This window comes from Hemitrygon akajei, chromosome 10 (assembly GCF_048418815.1).
Source record: "Hemitrygon akajei chromosome 10, sHemAka1.3, whole genome shotgun sequence".
Taxonomy (NCBI): domain Eukaryota; kingdom Metazoa; phylum Chordata; class Chondrichthyes; order Myliobatiformes; family Dasyatidae; genus Hemitrygon; species Hemitrygon akajei.
The window spans coordinates 161822610-161843831 of NC_133133.1; the positions used below are offsets into that span (position 1 = coordinate 161822610).

Here is a 21222-nt window from a genome sequence, read left to right on the forward strand (position 1 = left end):
CAACTCGATCCTTTTCCCAACCAACATTTTAATCGAAATTTTACGTGACTTCGTTCATCTCAATTTCCACATTTCCTGCAAACATTTAGGTGACATTTGTTGCTATATTTGACAAATAGAAACAAGCCAAATGTTAAACAGCCGCAACAGATCAGGCAGGATCTATGGAGATCAATGAGAAATGATCACCTGGTTTATATTCCAGGTGATCATTTCTCAGAGCCAAAACGTAAACTCTATTTCTCTCCTGGCGCAGCAGAACGTGCTGAGTATTTCTCTGCTTGTGTTTCAGATTTCCAGCAACTCAACTACAGTTATTTTGTTTTTCGAACATATCGGCTAAGTTGCTAATCGACTGTCATTCAATTCAATAATATTAAGGTGGACGGAATGCAGTTTGTGGCATTAACATTTTACTGAGTGCATAATATCAGGCCCGCAAAAGTGCTTCTGAACGTAAACCCTAAGATTTCAACGGTAGTGAAACTCGAAATATTCTATTAAATTCGTTGCTACCACCCGCTACAGCTTGTGTTCGAAGTTAACACTTGCATGAACAAATTAGACGGAACACTTCTTATGATGTGGCGTCACAGGACCACCAACCAATCGTTCCGGCAGTATGTCTATTTTATTTTAATATGGTCTCTGTCCAATGGGAAATTGTGGGCGGCAACTAAGAACTTGGCAGCACAATTCTTCGCAGAGTATGTTTCCTCTCTCATCTCTCGTTTTTTTTTTGCGCGTCTCTTTCCAACCCTGCCTCTCTCACCCGCCGGCTCAAAAAACTGTTCTGTAAACTCCCACAGAAATTACAGAATGGACAGTCCGTTCACGCTAAAGAATAAAACCCCTGAAGTTGCAGGAAATTGCGCTTATGTTCAATTACATTAACAACGTGACACCCTCGCGTGGCGAAATATACTAAATGATTCGATCATGGAGAGAGGGGCTTCTCTTGGATTATACCGGTGTGGTGTGTTACTGATGGCAATTCTAACAGCATTTCCATGCTATTGTCACGGAAATTGGATGTAAGTAAAGCTTAATACTTGAAAGCGTTAGATGCCAATTTATTTGCGGCGTACAGTTAATTGATGGTGATGTACTTTTTCTACATCCTCGCGACAGGTGGCTAGGATCCACAGCCAGTGGAGTTACAGAGAAGATGGGATGTCTAGGTTTGCCGCTTTCAAACAAACAGAAAGATCTATGCAAAAGGAAACCCAGTCTTTTGCCAGCCATTAAAGAAGGAGCTCGCACTGGTATTTATGAATGCCAACGTCAGTTTAAACACGAAAGGTGGAATTGTTCTATCACTGATGATTACTCTGTGTTTGGCTATGAGTTAACCAGCGGTAAGTCAAGAACGCAACTTCTTAAATTAATTCTCTAATCCAAATGTAAAGCTATTACTTCGGATCTACAGCTTCGGGCGTATTATTAGATGACAACGAGTGCACAAACACACCTTTAGTATTTCTATTTTCTAACTAAATCTCAAGCAGTTGCTGTATTCGATGTAAATATTATGATAATTTAAAGTCTAACAATGCAAGTTAATATATTGATTCGACTGCACCGTGAAATCGCAAATAAGCGACTGGATAGCTTATAGACTCTTCTGCGGGTTATTGTATCCATGTGAGTTCCGTTAACTTTTTTCAGCAAGTTTGTTAAAGTTAGAGGGTATTTGGTAAAATAGAGCGTTTCCTAACATGACAAAAATGTGAGGATGACGCTGAATTTTAATGAGGAAAAATAGCCGGAACAATAACATTCAATTTTAACAAGAAACAATGTTAAACTAATACCTAGTCATTCGCGGGGTTAAATAACTTATAGTACAGGTTATCATTTATTGAAACGAGTGTCTTTGGACGGTAAACTTGTAATTTACTAAAGTAAATTCAGGCATTGAGTTTTTACATGCATTTAACGGCAGCACGTTTCTCTGATGCATTAATGTTTGACTATAACATAGAATCGTAGCTTTTAAGGGGATCAAGGAATGTCGGACAGATAGCAATCGCGGGTTTTGTTAAAACGGTTTTGTTAATTTGCTAGGTTACAACAACAAAAAATTCCTTCATGTCGGCCACGGTCTCACCTAATGGCTGCATTTCTGTGCGCGGTTCATTGCACAGCCCGCAGCAGGGGAAAAGGAATAATGGACATTCACGCTAAAAGTATTTGATTCCTATCTATACAGCATTGTGTGTGCAGTTTGCACAGGAAGCAAGTCGACCATATTTCAGTGAAATGGAAATTAAGATTTCCATTTCACTGAAGTCCTTTAGTACTCGCCGCTCACTTGCTCGTCTACCTTTAAACGCAAGCCGGTCCCATAAAGGAAGGCGATAAGAATTTATCGTTTGTTAAATATTCATTCATGAAAAGACCTCTACCTACTCTACGCATAAAGCAATGAGTTCTTGGGTCCCTGTGTGGTTGTTGAAGTGTTGACTCTCGGCTCCAGACTGGCGCCACAACGCGGGAATAAGGGACTACACCGAGCGAAATTACTGCCACAACTTCCAGCGACCGTGGATAGTCACTTTCGGGATAGTTTCAAAAAAGTGTGGTTTCAAAATATTTTCAGAGTTAATGTCATTTTACTGCGTTTACTCTTCAATTTGTAGGATATTATCTGTGCATTCACTGCAGTGTCAAATACCGCAATATAAGCTAATATAAGACGCTAAAAATAAAAGAACACTCTTTTTACGCTTAGTAGGTCAACTTGCCTCTCTTTGCGGATGCTGTTTGTCCTGCTGAGTATTTCCAGCATTTGGTGCGAATCCCTCCGGTTCTGTTGCCATTCTTCCTTTCACACTTGCTGCACAGAGGGACGGGGTCGGGTGGGACTTGCTCCGTGTGGTAATGCCCAGTCTCTCTCTGCAGGTACTAAGGAGAGTGCCTTCATTCAGGCGGTAATGGCGGCGGGGCTCGTGCACGCGGTGACGCGGGCCTGCAGCGCGGGAAACCTGACCGAGTGCTCGTGTGACCGGAGCCTTCGGACCGGTGGCTCGGCCAACGAGGGCTGGCACTGGGGCGGCTGCTCCGACGATCTGCAGTACGGCATGGCGCTCAGCAGGAAGTTCGTCCACACCAGCAGCAAACCGGTGGCCGGAGAACTCGGAGCAGACAAAGAAGCGTGGGCGACCATGATCCAGCACAATAACGAGGCGGGTCGACAGGTGAGAGAGTGGGGTGGAATGAGATCTGGGTCTAATTCGCCTAAACCGTCAGGTAAATCCAAATGGTCACTGTGCTGGAAACATTCAGCCGGCCAGCCAGTGTTGGGTGGTTTCTGCGATTATGTGTCTTGATGTAATAGTGGCAAAGCTAAAAGTCATTCAAAATGGAGATAGAAGGGAAATTCCCCTATCAATCAAACTTGATATCCAAACATTTGTAAATTGCAGATGATGGAAATCTAAAATAAAAATAGTGAAGGCATATCACAGGAAACGGTTCACGTTTCAGGTGGACAGACTTTTAGCATATAAGCAATTGTTTTCCACTGTGCAGGAGAAATTTTAGTTTTTTTTAATGGGACAATTTGCTGTAGCTTCTGCTTCTTCTCTTTAAATAGTCTCCTTTTTCTAAATAAATTGACTTGTGTACAATTAACTATTTGCTGTACCATGCTCAGATCTGCCTCTAACTCAGTGGTTGACCTAGTGTTTCCAGTAAATGTTCTGTGCTTTGAATTGTCGTTGCTACCAAGCAGGGGACTGCTAGGATAAGAACATAATTGTTAACAGTTTCACATCAGTACAGTTTGAACCCTTGGGTTGGTATCACAAGGTTGCTTTGTGTTCTGAGGTGGGTCATAAGTCACAAGATATTTGAATTCAGCGACATGTACAGGAATATAGGAGAGGTAGTAGGCCACTCAGCCTCTCAAGCCTGCCACATCATTCAGTGACATTACAGTTGATCAATGCTGGCCTTATCTTCTTCTGTGCAAGAAAAGCTTTTTTAAGTATATAAAGGGTAAAAGACAGTCGAGGGTAGATAAAGAACCAATACAAAATGACGCTGAAGATATTGTAATGAGAGACACAGAGATGGCAGAGGAACTGAATGCATATTTTGCATCAGTTTTCACAGTGGAAGACATCTGCAGTGTACCGGACATTCAAGAGTGTCAGGGAAGTGAAATTTGTGCAGTGAAAATTACAACTGAGAAGCTTAAGGGTCTGAGGGTGGATAAATGTCCTAGACCTGATGGAATGGCCCTCGGGTTCTGAAGGAAGTAGCTGGTGAGATTGCGGGGGGCATTAACAATGATCTTTCATAAATTGATAGATTCTGGCATTGTACCGGATGACTGGGAAATTGCAAATGTTACTCCACTATTTAAGAAGGGTGGGAGGCAGCAGAAAGGAAATTATAGATCTGTTAGCCTGACATCATGGTTGGGAAGTTGTTGGAATCGATTGTTAGGGATGACATTATGGAGTACCTGGAGGCACATGACAAGTTAGGCCAAAGCCAGCATGGTTTCCTTAAAGGAAATTCCTGCCTGACTAACCTACTGCAATTCTTTGAGGAAATTACAAACAGGGTAGACAAAAGAGATGCAGATGTTCGGAAGGCCTTTGACAAGGTGCTGCACATGAGGTTGTTTAGCAAGCTAAGAGCCCATGGAATTACAGGAGAGTTACTATTGTGGGTGGAGCATTGGCTGGTCAGCAGAAACCAGAGAGGGGAATAAAGGGATCCTATTCTGCCTGGCTGCCGGTTACCAGTGGAGTTCCACAGGGGTTCGTGTTGGGACTGCTACTTTTTACGATGTACGTCAATGATTTGGACTACAGTATTAATGAATTTGTGGCTAAATTTGCTGATGATACAAAGATAGGTGGAGGAGCGGGTAGTGTTAAGGAAACAGAGAGCCTGCAGAGAGACTTAGATAGTTTAGGGGAATAAGCAAAGAAGTGACAAATGAAATACAATGTTCGAAAGTGTATGGTCATGCACTTTGGTGGAAGAAATAAACAGGCAGACTATTATTTAGATGGGGAGAGAATTCAAAATGCAGAGATACAGAAGGACTTGGGAGTCTTTATGCAAAATACCCTAAAGGTTAACCTCCAGGTTGAGTTGGTGGTGAAGAAGGCGAATGCAATGTTGGCATTCATTTCTAGAGGTATAGAATATAAGATCAGGGAAGTGATGTTGAGGCTCTATAAGGCACCCGTGAGACCACACTTGGGAGTATTGAGTGCAGTTTTGGGCTCCTTATTTTTGGAAGGATATACTGACATTGGAAAGGGTTCAGAGAAGTGATTCCAGGAATGATAGGTTTCCGTATGAGGAACGTCTGGCAGTTCTTGGGCTGTATTCCCTGGAGTTCAGGAGAATGAGGGGGAATCTCATAGAAACATTCCGAATGTTAAAGGACCTGAACAGATTAGATATGGCAAAGTTATTTCCCATGGCATGGGATTCTAGTACAAGAGAGCACGACTTCAGGATTGAAGGACGTCCTTTTAGAACTGAGATGTGGAGAAATTACTTTAGAATAATAGAAAAGTACACACAGTAATAGGCCATTTGGTCCTTCTAGTCTGTGCCAAACCATTTAAATTGCCTACTCCAATTGATCTGCACCCTTACCCCTCCCATCTGTGTATCTATCCAAACTTCTCTTAAGCATTTACATCGAGTTCACATGCACCACTTGTGTTGGCTGCTCATTCCACACTCTCACCACCCTCTGAGTGAAGAAGTTTCTCCATATGTTCCCCTTAAACTTTTCACCATCCACCCTTAACCCATGACCTCTGGTTGTAGTCTCACCCAACCTCAGTGGAAAAAGCCTACTTTCATTTATCCTCTCTATACCCCTCATAATTTTGCATACCTCTATCAAATCTCCTCTCAATCTTATATGTTCCAAGGAATAAATTCCTAAATTATTCAGTCTTTACTTGGGACTCGGGTCCTCCAGACCCAGCAACGTCCTTGTAAATTTTCTCTGTATTTGTTCAGCCTTATTTGCATCTTTTGGGTTGCAAAGTTATTCTGCAGTTCCAAAAGGCATCAGTGAGGCTGCATCTGGAGTACCGTGTACTTTAGTCAGAGTGTGGTAAATCTGTGGAATTTGTTGCCACGAGCGGCTGTGGAGGCCAAGTCATCGGGTGCATTTAAGGCAGAAATAGATAGGCTCTTGATTAGCCAGGGCATAAAAGGATACGGGGTGAAAGCAAGGGAGTGGGGATGACTGTAGGAATTGGATCAGCCCATGATTGAATGGTGGAGCAGACTCGATGGGCAGAATGGCCTGCTTCTGCTCCTATATCTTATGGTCTTAAAAGAAGATTCATTTCAAATATTTATCCATCACCACCTTAAATATGTCTAAGGATCTGACCCATATCTCTACCCCTGGTCCCCATCTTTGTTATTCTCCTACCATTATAATGTAATCATGGGGTTGAGATAAGCAATCAAAATTCTGCAGATTTTTTTATCCTTACTTATATTTGTTCAGTAGATTTTAATAGTTCACAAATTTAGCAAAATACTGGCAGAAGAGAATATGCTGAGACTGTAGTCGTGTTTTTTTATCATTGAAAATAGTGACATGATGTTAAGTTGTTCCTGGCACAGTTGTACTCAATATGTGGTACTTAATCTGTATGGGCAGACATTCACTAAGTACATCTTCAATCACTATTATTATCACATCTGGAATTTTTCCTAATTGTGACATTCAACTTATAGTTAATCTTCATTGATTAAGTTTGGAACTCAGTGTGCTCAGTACAAGGGTGACCATTTTCCAAAGTTGCAAATTTTATTTTTAAAAAAATTGTATCATAACGAGCTGTTCAGAGTATGGTTTGTCATTTTCACATTGACCTCGATTGGTACCCATGTGACATTCCATTTAGTTGACTAAGATGTGATCTAACCCTAAAACACACTATAATCGTGATGTGAAAAGTAATTGTTACTTAACACTAATTATGTAGTTGTCATGTGAATAAAACCGGGTTGCAGATCCCAGCTGATCTGACACTGAAGTTAAAGGTTTGAATACTTTAGTGAAACAAGGGTGATAAATTTACATAAAACTATGATGTTGAGGCCATTACAGAGACAGTGGTCACAACTCTTGATCTTTACCATCGTCTTGGAAAAGGCTAGGAGCAGACTTTATGGGAAAGTATTTAATTGGGGGAGGGCTAATTATGATGCTATTAGGCAGGAACCTGGGAGTACAAATTGGGAACAGATGTTCACAGGGAAATGTGTAATGGTTGTTTAAGAAGTACTTGAATGGGGTTCTGGATAGGATTGTCCTTTTGAGGCAAGGATGGTGGGTTAAGGAACCAGTGTTGACAAGAGAAGTGGAACATTTACTCAAGAGGAAGAAGGAAGCATACTTAAGGTTTAGGGAGCAAAGGTCAGACAGGGTTCCTGAGAGTTATAACATAAACAGGAAGGAGCTTAAGAAGTGACGGGAGAGCTAGACGAGGACATGAGAAGGCCTTGGTGAGTAGGATTAAGGAAAACCCTAAGGCATTCTACATATATGTGAAGAACAGGATGCTTAAAGTGAGGGTAGGATCAATAAGGGTTAAAAGAGGAAATGTGCCTACAGTCGGATGAGGTGTGTGAGGTCCTTAATACTTTGCTCAGTATTCACCAGTGAGAGGGACCTTGATGAATGTGAGGTTAGTGTAGAAAAGTTGGAGTATGGTTAATATTATTCCTTTGTTCAAGAAAAATAATAGGGATAACCCTGGTGATTATAGATCAGTGAGTTGTACATTGATGGTGGGCAAACTGCCGGAGAGGATCCTTAGAGCCAGGATTTCCAAATTTAGAGAATCATAGTCTGATTAGGGATAGTATTCATGGTTTTGTAAGAGGAAGGTTCTACGAGCCAGATTGACTTTTTGAGTAAGTAAAAAAACAAATTAACAGAAGTACAATGGTGAATTTGGTGTATATGAGTTTTAGCAAGGCATTCAACAAGGTTCCACATGGTGGTCTCATTCAGAAAGTCAGGAGGCATGAGATCCATTGAAATTTGGCTGCAAGGATTTGAAACTGGTATCCTCACTTTAGGCACAGGGTGACAGCAGATGGAGGTGGTCTGTGACCAGTGATGTTCCACAGGTATCTTACTAGGATGCCTGCTCTTTGAGATTGTATAAATGACTTGGATGAGGAAGTGGAAGGGTGGATTAGTAAGTTTGCAGATGACATGAAAGTTGATAGTGTTTTGGATAGTTGTCATAGCTTACAATGGGGTATCGTCAGGATGCAGAGCTGGACTATGAAGTGACAGATGGAGTTCAATCTGGAAAAGTGTTAAATGATACACTTCTGGAAGGTTGAACCTGAAGGCACAATACAAGGTTAATGGCAGGATTCTTAGCAATGTGGAGGAACAGGAAGATTTTGGGCCCGTGTTCATAGATCCCTAATTAATAGGATGGTAGGAAGGTGAATGGTGTGTTGGCCTTTGTTAGTCAGGGCATTCAGTTCAAGGGCACAAGGCAATGTTGCAGTTCTATAAAACTCTGATTAGACTGCACTTGGAGTATTGTGCTTGGTTCTGGTTACTATTTTATAGCAAGGATGTGGAAACTTTAGAAAGGGTGCAGAGAAGAGTTAGCAAAATACTGCCTGGATTAGAGAATGTGTCTTGTGAGGAAAGGTTGAACAAGATAAGGCTTTTCACTTTGGCAAGATAGGGCTTTTCTCTATTGATCAAGATGTATAAGATGATGAAGGCATAGACAGAGTGGACAGCCAGCATCTTTTTCCCAAGACAGCAAAAGGCTAATATGAAAGGGCATTACTTTAAGGTGATTGGAGGAAAGTGTAGGGGGATATCTTACTTGCTTAAAACCATCATCTGTACTGGGGCGCTGACAGCAGTTTGACAGAGTCCTCTGTCCTGAGTCAGCATTTAAGTTGCCCCTAGGTGTCTTCTTGATGTATCGTTCCTCTCCCAGGGATGAGGTCTTGGAGTTTCTGTAGCACTGGGTTTTTATGGGATGGGGTTGCTCACTCCATGCCAAACCCTTCTCCTTTCTCAGCCTGACTCGGGACTGTCCATGGTGAAGTTGGGCAGTAGATCAGAGGTAGTTGTTTTTACATGTGATGGTAAATGCATGGAACATTGCCGGCGATGGTGGTAGTTACATTGGGGACATTTAAGAGACTCTTAGGCATATGGATAAAAGAAAAATGAAGGGCTAATTGAAAGGGAAGAGTGAGATAAAAAGATCAGCACAACACCGGGCAAAGGACCTACATTGCCCTGTACTATGTTCTATGTACTTCACTGAGGTTTAGGGTCACAATGGTTCTTGAAACTGATTGCTAGACTCAGCATTGACACAGATTTCAAGGCTTTCTATAAACAATAAACCTAAGAATGACCCCAGAGGCAAAGGACACACTTGAAAGAATGTTTCACAAAGCTTTAATTTACATAGGGTACACTAGAATTCCATCTTGCTGCAAAAGCACACATTACAGCTGTGTAAAATCACTATCCAGACTTGGAAAAATTCCTTCTCCATTTGGGGGAGAAAGTCTCCAGATTACACATTATTGAGGCATCAGTGAAACACAGACAGCTGGTATTTCCAGTTAGGTCTTAAAAGTAATGTACCAGTACTTCATTTTTTTTCTGCTTGATTTAATTAACATGGAATATTTTTCTAAAAAGTCACATTGCCACCATTACATAGAACTGATATAACTGTCTTTATGTCAACAGAAAACATAGCAAATGAGTTTCTGTGGAGAAGTTTACTTAATGTCTGTTATATGTAGATCAGTGCATATTATTCCTTAATTATTCCGTAAGATATAAGAGCAGAATGAGGCCATCTGGCCCATCAAGTCTGCTCTGCCATTCAATCATGACAGATCCATTTTTTTAAAATCTCCTCCTCAACCCCAGTTCCCAGCCTTCTCCCCAAAACCTTTGATGCCATCTCTGATTAAGAGCTCATCAATCTCTGTGTTAAATACACCCAGCGACGTAGTCCCCACAGCTGCCTATGGCAACAAATTCCACAAATTCACCACCCTTTGGCTAAAGAAATTTCTCTACATCTCTGAAAGGGCGCCCCTCTATCCTGAGGCTCTCCCACCATGGGAAACATCCTTTCCACATCTACTCTGTCTAGGCTTTTCAACGTTCGAAAGGTTTCAATGAGATCCCCCCTCATCCTTCCGAATTCCAGCCTGGACTGACACCTTGCCCTACTGTCCTGTTTATTATTTATTGTAATGCCAGTACTGTTTTTGTGCACTTTATGCAGTCCAGTGTAGGTCTGTAGTCTAGTATAGCTTTCTCTGTTTTTTATTACATAGTTCAGTCTAGTTCTTGTACTGTGTCATGTGAACCATGGTCCTGAAAAAAGTCTCATTTTTACTATGCACTGTACCAGCAGTTATGGTTGAAATGACAATAAAAAGTTGACTTGACTTGATTACAGACCCAGAGCTATCAACATTCCTCATATGATAATGCATTCCCATATGGTTGTATATTGAAAAAGGAAAACGCATGTAAGGTTTAATTTATAAGGTTTATACTTACAAACTTAATAAAAGTAGTGTTTTTTTTTGTGGCTGCTATAGGCTGTGTCCAAATTGATGTCCGTGAATTGCCGTTGTCATGGAGTGTCTGGATCATGTGCGGTGAAAACTTGTTGGAAAACCATGTCTTCATTTGATCAAATTGGCCAATACCTGAAAGAGAAATATGAGCACAGTGTCCAAATCCTGGACAAGTCAAAGAAGAAGGCTCGTCGCAAGGACAAGGAGCAGCGGAAAGTGCCAGTGAACAGGGAGGACCTGGTACACATTAAAAAGTCACCCAATTATTGTGTAGAAGATAAAAAGTTAGGCATCCATGGAACTCGGGGGCGTGAATGTAACAGAACCTCTCCTGCTTCAGATGGCTGTAACCTGCTGTGCTGCGGACGGGGATATAACACACACGTTGTCCGGCATGTGGAGCGATGTGACTGCAAATTTGTGTGGTGCTGTTACGTGCGCTGTCGGAGATGCGAAACGATGACTGATGTACACACCTGCAAGTAGCTTAAAGTCAAATAGAACAAGGGGAAAGCTTTGCACCAAAGAAGCGTGAGATCTTACTGGTTTTAATGAGCAACTATACAAAGTTGAACAAGCTGTTTGTAAAACATTTGCATGGTCATGACTTTCAGTTGAGTAGAGAATATTTTAAAATATTGCAATTTGTAACTGAGCAAATCCTATGAACAAAAATATAAGACTATCATCGAATAAAGTAATTGCTTTGTCTCAAATTTATAGAAATAAATCAGAAGAAAAGGAACTGAAAGAAAACCGCAGATGGAGTAGCACAAGTACAGGAGTACTAGTGCACAATACTGAATCAGTACTAGTAGATAATACTGAACAAATACAAGCAGCATAAGTACTAGAAAACTAGTACACAATACTGAAATAAACAGCTGCAGATGCTGGAATCTGGAGCCAAAAAAAACTGATCTATCAGGCAGCATCTGTAGAGGCAGAGGGATAGCCAATAGATAGTTCTGAATGGTCAACTTTGCCACTGCCTCCACAGATACTGCCTGACCTGCTGAATCTTCCAGCAGCTCATTTTTTTACTGGAATACTATAAGCCTTTTAGTGGAGATGGAATATAGTAGTATTTTAACATTCCAAATCAAATGTTTGAAAACTTTGTATTTTTACTTAAGTATGGCATAAGTTATATAAAATGACTGCTGTATTTTGTTGAACCATAGAATATGTTCAAAACCACAGAAGTAGCATTGTCTGAAGTTGAAATATAATATTGACTTCTTGAAGATAAAATCTTCTAAATTACTGATCACTGATGAAAATGGAAACATTGAGACACTGTATTTCAGTTGCATGGCAACAGTGTATCTAAAACTATAATACTTACAAAGTAAAATAATTTAATTTACTAGGGTGTGTTCTAAAGTATAGTGGTTCACACCTTAGGAAAATATATGTACAGAGAATTTTAATTTCGGATGACAAGCATTCTAACAGCTTAATATGTGTAAATATTTAACTTATGCAAAATGTGTAAAAGGTCAGCCATAATCTCACTGTATAAATTGTAATTATCAAAGTTGTGCTATGTTATGTATAAAATGCAGTTGAGAATTGAAAACATTTAAAATGTTTCTTATTGTTTTTGATATCTAAGGTTACCGACGAAAATGTCAGTTTTGGAGTTTTATTTTAGATACATGCATTTCTTGCAGAAAATATCCTTAAAAGTGGAAAATAAGTTTTTTTTTGTTAGAACAAATGCATTTTTAAAGTTACCTTTTCTAAAATTCTGAATTTTTACTTAACTTCTCCTAAATCTCTCGTTTCAATAGGGATGGTGAGCTGTGAAAAATAACATGACAGTGAAAAATACCACAAGTCCATTATTTATAAGGGTTTTAGTTTATTGATGACCTTGAGGGGTCATAGGTCTTAGCCTGATTTGATGCAAAGATGAAAACACAAGTAAATATAATCTATTTAGAATCAAATAAAGTTTGATATTTGCCTCCTTAGTGAATTTATTCCCACTTGAAAGTTTGAGACTGTTATGTTAACATTTAGGCTTCAATTTAATATAGTTAAATTGGCTCATGATCCAAGCAGAAAAAAAATGTACAACATTCATGCAATTGAGTATCATAAATTTATATGAAAGTAGATTGTCAAAAAATAAATGAGAACAACTCTCCCCTTGGATACTCTTGGCATCTGCTTCTGTGTGTGTCTAGTTAAGTGCGGTGTTTTATCATCCCTCTTTAGCTTTGTAACTAACAACTCAACATCTTCAGAATAGCACAAAACAGGAAACCCAAAATCTCTACATTGCACACTTAAAAACAGCCAAGTAAATGATAAGTGTTATTGTTTAGGCAATTCCTTGGAAACTGTCTACTCACAAATAAGGCTTTAAAACTGATCCATCCTCTATGTAAAATTTCACCTCATAATAAAATTGGTTACACTCTCGATCAGTGTGGCAGTTATAAAGTATAATCTTTTAATTTAATTGTGTCTATATGATACTTGGTTTATTATTGTCACGTACTGAAATACTACAGGAAAACTTGTTTTGCATATTGTTCATACAGATCAAATGATTACACAGTGACCAGGTAGAACAAGGTAAAACAGTAACAATGCAGAATAAAGCATAGCAGCTACTGTGAACGTGCAGGTAAACAGTAAGGTGCAAGATCATAATGTAGATTGTGCAGTCAAGAGTCAATCAGATCATACTAGGGCCTTGCAACAGCAAGATAGAAGCTGCCCTTAAACCTGGTAGCACATGGTTTCAGACTTTTGTATCTTTTGCCTGATGGAAGTGGGAGAAGAGAGAACAGCTGGAGTGTGTTATCAAAGTGCCGTTCAGTCCTTTCAAAATTAGAATGATAGTAAACTAAGGAAAATGGAAATAAAATTTGGAGACTATAAATAATGTACAAATTCTGTAAAGGGAAATATAATAGCAACATCAAAATAGTTCACATAGTTAAATGAATTTAACAATAGTCTGAAATATTTTTCCACCAATTTGCAGTGAGTGAGACATCTATTATAAAGCTTGTAATAAATCTTTTATTGTATTCGATATATTCTTTGAACTAAAGCTAAATCCTTTCTGCTTCTTCTGATGCGTTAATGGGAATCATTTGATAGTATAGTTGCTTCTGGGCTGAAGTTTGTGGCATCAGGTCCTACTCCAACACATAAATCTGGTGAATCATTTCCAGTGAAGAGCTGAGACACTGTCAGAGGTCTTGTCTTCTGGATGAAATGTTAAACCATGACCCTAGCTGACTCCTGCGTAGGCACAAGGGATCCCAAGTCTTGATTTCACAGAAAAGCAAGGATTCTTAATGTTCTGGTCAAAACATTAAAAATCACTGCTACCGTGTTTTCTAGATCATAACTGTGACTACTCTTAAAAAGTATTTAACTGTGAAGTATTATGTCATGTCCAAAGGTTGTAAAGTGCTCTTAATAAATTTGCCTTTTTTTTTGGTTTAGATTATTTAATTGCATCAATCATTATATACACTAACCATAAACTTCCCTAGGGAAATCAGCAGTGTTAAATTATACTCTTGACTCAAGCTTGGTAGATGTCAAGAGATGAGTCACTCTTACAAAGTGCTTAGCCCAGACCTGATCTTGTTTATGTGACTGATGTTGAGTTTCAGGACATTGGCAGCAGAGGCTCAGCGATGGTAATGTCTCTGAATTTTAAGGCTAGGTAGTTGTAATCCCTTGTTGGAGATGACCATTACCTGAACATTTTGTGATGCAAATTTTACCTGCCAATTACCAGCTCATGCCTAAATATTATATAGGTCTAGCTGCATGCAGTCATCAACTGTTTCATTTGTTGACAAGTTGCAAATGGAATTTAAAATTGGGTAATCATCAACAAACATCCGCACTTCTACCCTTACAACGGAAAAATGTTATTGCCAAAGTAAACAAAACTGGTTGGGCCTAGGACTCTGGAATGTTCCCTGTTTAGTGATTAGGCAATCTAGTGAAAAAAAGTCATGACCATTTGTAATAAAAGTTATGTAATTAGACACCAACTTGAAAAGTATAATAGTATTATTGCATAGGCAGGTTCACTTTATGTAACAAAAATAGAAAATGCTGGAAACACTCAGTGACTCAGGCAAGATCCGTGGATAGAGAATCAGAGATAATGTTTCAGGTTGAAGATTTTTCTTTAGCATTGGAAAAGGAAGACAACATGTTAATTTTAAGATGTAGAGAAGTTGAGGGAGGGACAATAAGACAAAGGGATAGAATGTGCTCAAAATTGCCATGGGGAGAAGTTAATAAAGACAAACAGAGGGAGACAGTACAAATGCTGTGAAATGTGGGAAGTTAAGTCAAGTCACTTTTTATTGTCATTTTGACCATAACTGCTGGTACAGTACACAGTAAAAATGAGACAACATTTTTCAGGACCATGGTGCTACATGAACAATACAAAAACTATACTTTGTCACCAAACAATTGATACTAGAGTGTACAATCATCACAGTGATATTTGTTTCTGCGCTTCACGCTCCCTGAAGTACAAATCGAAGTAAATATAATAAAAATTTAAATTATAAATCATAATTAGAAAATAGAAAAGGGAAAGTAAGGTAGTGCAAGTCAGGTCCAGATATTTAGAAGGTACGGCCCAGATCCGGGTCCTGAACTACGTAAACCAACACAAAAACTACACTAGACTACAGACCTACTCAGGACTGCGTAAAGTTCACAGAATAGTGCAGGCATTACAATAAATAATAGGCACAGCAGAGGGCAGTAGGTTGGTAGTCCTATGGCTTGGATGTAGTTAGAGGAATAAAGCAAAGGAATGTAAAAGCTGAAAAATGCAGGGCTGTAGGAAATGTCCAATGGGTTATACCATGCTGGAAGAAAGTTAAAAAATGAGTCAATATTACAGATGAATGACTTATTGCTGAATTTGGCCAATTCCATCAGAGACAGTGAAAGGGAGTTACCTGAAGCTGTTGAATTTGATTTTGGATCTGAAAGGCTGCGATACACCCAGAACAAAGATAACAACTGTTCCTCAAGGTTATGTTTGACCTTGTTATAATCATGCTGGAGGCCACTGGATTAAAAGTGAAGTGAAAAATTAAAGTGGGAGGCTACAGAAAACTCAGAAATGCCCCGAGGACTAAATGTGGGTCACCCGGTCTGATTTCTCCAGAGTCGAGGAGTCTACATTGTAAGTACGAAATATGGTGTAATAAATTGAAAGTGCAGATGAATTATTGCTTCACACAGAAGATAAATTTTTAAACTTGTGGGTGACACAAACTTGGCTGTAAAAATGAACTGCAAAAAGGAATAATACACTGACCAGGGAATAAACAGGCTGGAAAGGGCAGACACATAGCAGGTGGAAGTTAATGCAGAGAATTTTGAGGTAATGCCTTTTAGCAGGAAGAGTAAGGGATACAATATAAAGGAAACTATTCTGGAAAGAATGCAGGAGCAGAGATACCCACAGGGTGCATAAAGTGTGCATAAATCACTGAAAGTGGCAGAGCAAGGTAAGAACATAGTTAAAAAGAGACACAATTCTGGGGTTTTATCAACAGACTCAATTGCTGTGTTCAGTTTTGGTTGCCATATAAAGTAAGCATGTCAAGGTATTAGAAGGGATCCAGAAGACATTTGCAGAAATTATTCTTGGAATGAGGAACATTAATGACATAAAATTAGGAGAGTATTGAGCAGAGTGGATACTAGGAGCCTGTTTTTGTTGAAAAAAAGTTTGAGAATTAAAGTGGCAGGTACAAAATAAAGAGGAAGAGAATTGAGAGTAACACGAGGTAAACAATTATTTAAGCAACACAGATCAGTGGCCCCTAAGCAAAGCATGTGCTACCTGGCCGCAAGGAAACAATATAATCTGGCGATATGAAACGATATGAGTCAGCTGCACCTTTCCTCATTCCCTGTCACGCCCACTGTTGAACTTGAACATACGTGAGGTTATTATGCATGCCAAGTCATTTCCCGTGCGAGGTCATCAGTCACCTAAACGCAGTGATACCCTACCACCAGGGATCACTGGTTGGCCTTGGGTAACTGACCGCCTCACGCAGCCGGCAAGAAGTGCCGTTGCTACTGACCTGGAGCGCGGACAGATGGGCGCCGCCTCTAAACCTGTTTAGCACACCAAACGTTCGTGGGGAACCTGGTGCTAAAATATTCACAGATGACCTAATTTGGGCTCAGGGTTTCGTAAGTAACAGAGCAGCTACCTCGCTGCGATCTACTGAAAGTCATAACCTCGAGCCAAACATTTGTCGGCCGAGAGATCCTACCTACTTACACGGGGAGGTGGGCACACGCCTTGTCACGCTGCTTGCTCGGTTGGTCGCTCTCTCCAGACTGCGACCACCGCAGCCCTGGTACGGGGACCTCCAGCCCTTACCTTGTCCTCTCACTGGTGTGTTGCAATGATTTTATATGTTCATATGAGGAAAATATGCGCTGTGTGTTTAAGATCCAAACGTTACTTAAAATGTTATGATGCTATTTACTTATAAGTGAGTTATAATTGACTTATCACTATATTCATGGGAGGAAAATATAAGCTGTGTGTTTAATATTATATTTGTTTAGAAATGAAATTGAGTGTATTAGCCACTTATAAGTGACTTATAGTTGACTTATCACTTATAATATAGGTCCTATATTCCGGTTGTGAACAACCACACTCCCCTTCCCCCCCCCCCCCCCCCCCCATCGGTTGGTCCACAAGAATATTGTCAATATTAAACCAGTTCGCAATGCAAAAAGGTTGGTGACCCCTGACAAAGATGACCTCTGGAATGTATGCCTGCAAATGCTGTGGCCAGTTCCATTGTGGCTTTCAAGAAGGAATTGGATAAATAGTGAAAAAATATTTGGAAAGCAACAGAAAAGAGTAAGTGTGCTATAAAGTCAGCAAATATCTGATGGACCCAAGGACCTTTTTCTCTCCTGAAACCATTATATGATACAATGACTGAAGCAGAAAACCCTGAGGTGTCTGAATTGGGTGAGTGTGGAGAAAATGTTTCCTTTTGTGGGACAATCTACAACTATTGGTCATTGTTTAACATGAAGGAATTAAGAAATTAGAAGTAATTATTTTCACTTACAGCACTATCAGCTTTTCAAGCTGTTTCAACACAGTGCCTTGAAATAGAATTTAGCCCCCACAACTATTTTCACATTTTATTGTCTCATTTTCTAGATTTAAAACATAGTGAAGTGGGATTTTTTGAGCTAACCTACAAAATATTTTGAAGTATGTCAAAAGAAAAATTACAAAACCTGTCAATAATTTACTAAGAATTAAAAACCAAAATCAAAACCTAAAAGGATTTGTCCCCTTTGTAATTACTATACCAATTTTCCTCAGGTGCAAAACTGTATGTTACCATAGAAAACTGGAAAATCACCTGAATAAATACCCCTCTCTCTGTAAGGTCCAACAGTATGGTAGATTTTCAACAGATCAAACCAAAATGAAGACAAAAAAAAGCATTCAAGACAAGTCAGGGAAATGATAATGGAGAAGCAAAAATCTGGGGAAGGGCACATGACCATCTTAAAAGCACTGAACTCAGTGCAGTCCATCATGAGAAAGCGGAAAATGTGTGAAACCACAGCCATACAGCCTAGATCAGGCCACCTCTACATAGTTGGTAGAGAAGGATGGCACTTGTAAAAGAGGCTACTGTGATGCCAACAGTCACTGAGTGAGCTGCATAAGTCAGTGGTTGCATCTGGAGATGAAGGTCAGGGCTCTACAATCTCTAAGGCCTTGAACAAAATGGACATTTATGGAAGAGTGGCAAGGAAGAAGCCCTGGTTAAAAAAAAGCATATCCTTGCCTGTAAAGACTTTGTAAAGTGTCACTTAGAAGATATGGAAGAAGGTTGTGGTCAGATGAGACTAAAGAGGAACTTTTTGGCCTCAGCACTATGAGGTACATGCAGCATAAATAATACTGTGCATCAGCCAGGTAACACCATCCCCACTATAAAATATGGCTGAGGTAGCATCATGCTATGGGGATGCTTTGCTGCAGCAGGGTCTACAAAGGATTAATGGGAAGATGACTGCAGCTAAATAGAGAGAGATCCTGGATAAAAACTTGCAAGCCTCTGCCAGAAAGCTTAAACTGTAGAGGAAGCTCATCTTTCAGCAGGACAATGACCCAAAGCATACTACCAGAGCAACCATGGAGTGGCTTCAAATGAAGAAAATTGAAGTCCTTGAGCGGCCCATTCAGAGTCCTGTGCTTAACCTGATCAAACATCTCTGGCAAGACATAAAAGTTGTTGTACACCGCCACTCTCCAACTAATCTGATACAGCGTGAGCAATTTTAAATCAAATTAAGTTTATTATTAAAACCATACATAGATACAGCTGAACAAAACAGCGTTCCTCTGGGGCCAAGGTGCAAAACATACAAAATTAGCAAGCAAGCATTCAAACATGGCGAGTAACATAATTCAAAATATTGAGCAAAGAAGCATATTCACTCGAAAAAATATATAGTCTTAAGACCCTAAACGACAATGTCCAGCAATCAATGGTACATTCTCCCAGCAGTGCACTGACACACACAATCTAGTCTGTCATTCCACCATTCGAACGTGGGAGGACAGCACAATGGAGACGCCAGGCTCCAGCCGAGCTCAACCACAATGTAGGGCTTCCACAACTCTCACCTGGTCTGCAGCAGTAACAGAGGAAGAATGGGTCCAGCACATGACACAGCACCACCTCTACTCTCTTAGTTTATGCAGAATCAGCAAATCATCTAAAATTTTGACAAACTTATACAGATGCATGGTGGAGAGTCTACTGACTGGTTGCATCATGGCCTGGTCTGGGAACACCAATTCTCTTGAAAGGAAAAGTCTATAAAAAGTAGTGGGTACAGCTCAGTCCATTACAGGTAAAGCACTCCCCACCATTAAGCACATTTACAAGGAGCACTGTCACAAGAAAGGGGTATCCATTATCAAGAACCCCACCATACTGGCCACGCTCTCTTCTCACTGTTGCAATCAGGAAGAAGGTACGGGAGCCTCAAGTCCCACACCACCCGGTTCAGGAATAGTTAGAACCCCTCAACTAACAGGTTCTAGAACCAGAGGGAATAACTCACCCCAACAATGAACTGATTCCACAACCTATGAACTCACATTTAAGACCCCTAATGCAACTCATTTTCTCAGTATCTATTGCTCATATATTATTATTACTATTACTTTTTTCTCTTTTTTTGTAATTACACAGTTCATTGCCTTTTAGTTGTTTGTATTTGTTGTGTGTGTTTCCATTGATTCTGTTGTATTTCTTTGTACTTACTGTTAATGCCCACAAGAAAATGAATCTTTGGGTGGCATATGGTGACATATATGTACTTTGATAATAAATCTATTTTGAACTTATTTTGAAACTTTTAAGCACATCACAGATGATCTTATTTCTAATATGTTTTCTGGCTGTTTTTATGTTTTGCTTATTGAAAATGCCTTGTAAAATATACATTCTTAACCGGGGTACTCAAGTTTGCATTACGAAATGTATAGTTCTTATTTCATAAGCAGGATTACAGATAATGACTTTTGTTCTTTGATCCTGCAGCCGTAAATAGACTAGATCTAATAATGCAATTGTCAATGCACTAAAGAGACAGTTATTTAGGTGCTATTGTACAACAATGTTCAATTCAAGAACCAAGCAAATCAATAAAATAACAGGTAATGCTAACTTGTAAATGGGAATAATTGAACATTGTCACAAATCTGTAAAATTGTAAAAATATGTAAAACCAGTGTAGGCTATTATTATTTGTATTTATAATGTACATTATTGTACATTGACAAATCATTATTGTGTATATTATTATTTTTTATTTATTATTAGTTAAGTCTGCACACTACTAAGTGTGTTTTTAAATGTTGCTGCTGTAACAAAAGAAGTTCCCACTCAGAATCAATAAAATACTTATTATTAAGTAAATAGAATTCAATAGGAATGTATTCGTAATGTAATGTGAGAAACGTACATAAGGGGAGATTATTTTACATTAATGAATGGTAATTACACAACTGAGATTACGGGTGTTAACAGGCAAAACAGAATACATAAACTTAAAGGCAGATATTCCTAAACTATGATGTTCTTAAGGCCACAGTCTAAATTTACAAATATTTTTGCCAGGAAAGTGTGAGGGAAATGTTGAAGCATTGCCAGTTTTGAAAACAAGCACTATATGTGTCATCACCATATGAAATCTCTTCCAGAAAGAGATGATGTCTCTTAAATTAAGCTGCCCGGTGCTAGCTGGAAATCAAGTCCATGTATTCAAAATTACCAGAATTCTGTTGGAAATAATTAGACCAATGTTTTCCTCTGGTTGGAATTTCAATTTAAAATTACCATTAAGAGAGAAAATGAGATTGTTGCACCCGTTTATTCTGAAACATCCCCCCTCCCAAAGTTTAAGCATATCTAAAATTTGAAACTGAAAAATACACAAAGTTAAAGTGAGACAGAAAGGGGTAGTTGGATTAATTTTAAATTACCTTAAAAAAGAACCTGAACAAAAAAT

At 39.3% G+C, this 21222-nt stretch overlaps 1 protein-coding gene across 1 annotated transcript; it reads left to right on the plus strand.

The window, feature by feature from the left end:
- The first annotated feature begins 699 nt into the window (after positions 1-699).
- On the plus strand, positions 700-12196 carry wnt16 (wingless-type MMTV integration site family, member 16). Its single transcript, XM_073059548.1, has 4 exons — positions 700-1034; positions 1132-1358; positions 2905-3200; positions 10636-12196. The coding sequence occupies exons 1-4, from the start codon at positions 940-942 to the stop codon at positions 11098-11100; spliced, it is 1083 nt and encodes a 360-aa protein (XP_072915649.1). The 5' UTR covers positions 700-939; the 3' UTR covers positions 11101-12196.
- Positions 12197-21222: the final 9026 nt, after the last annotated feature.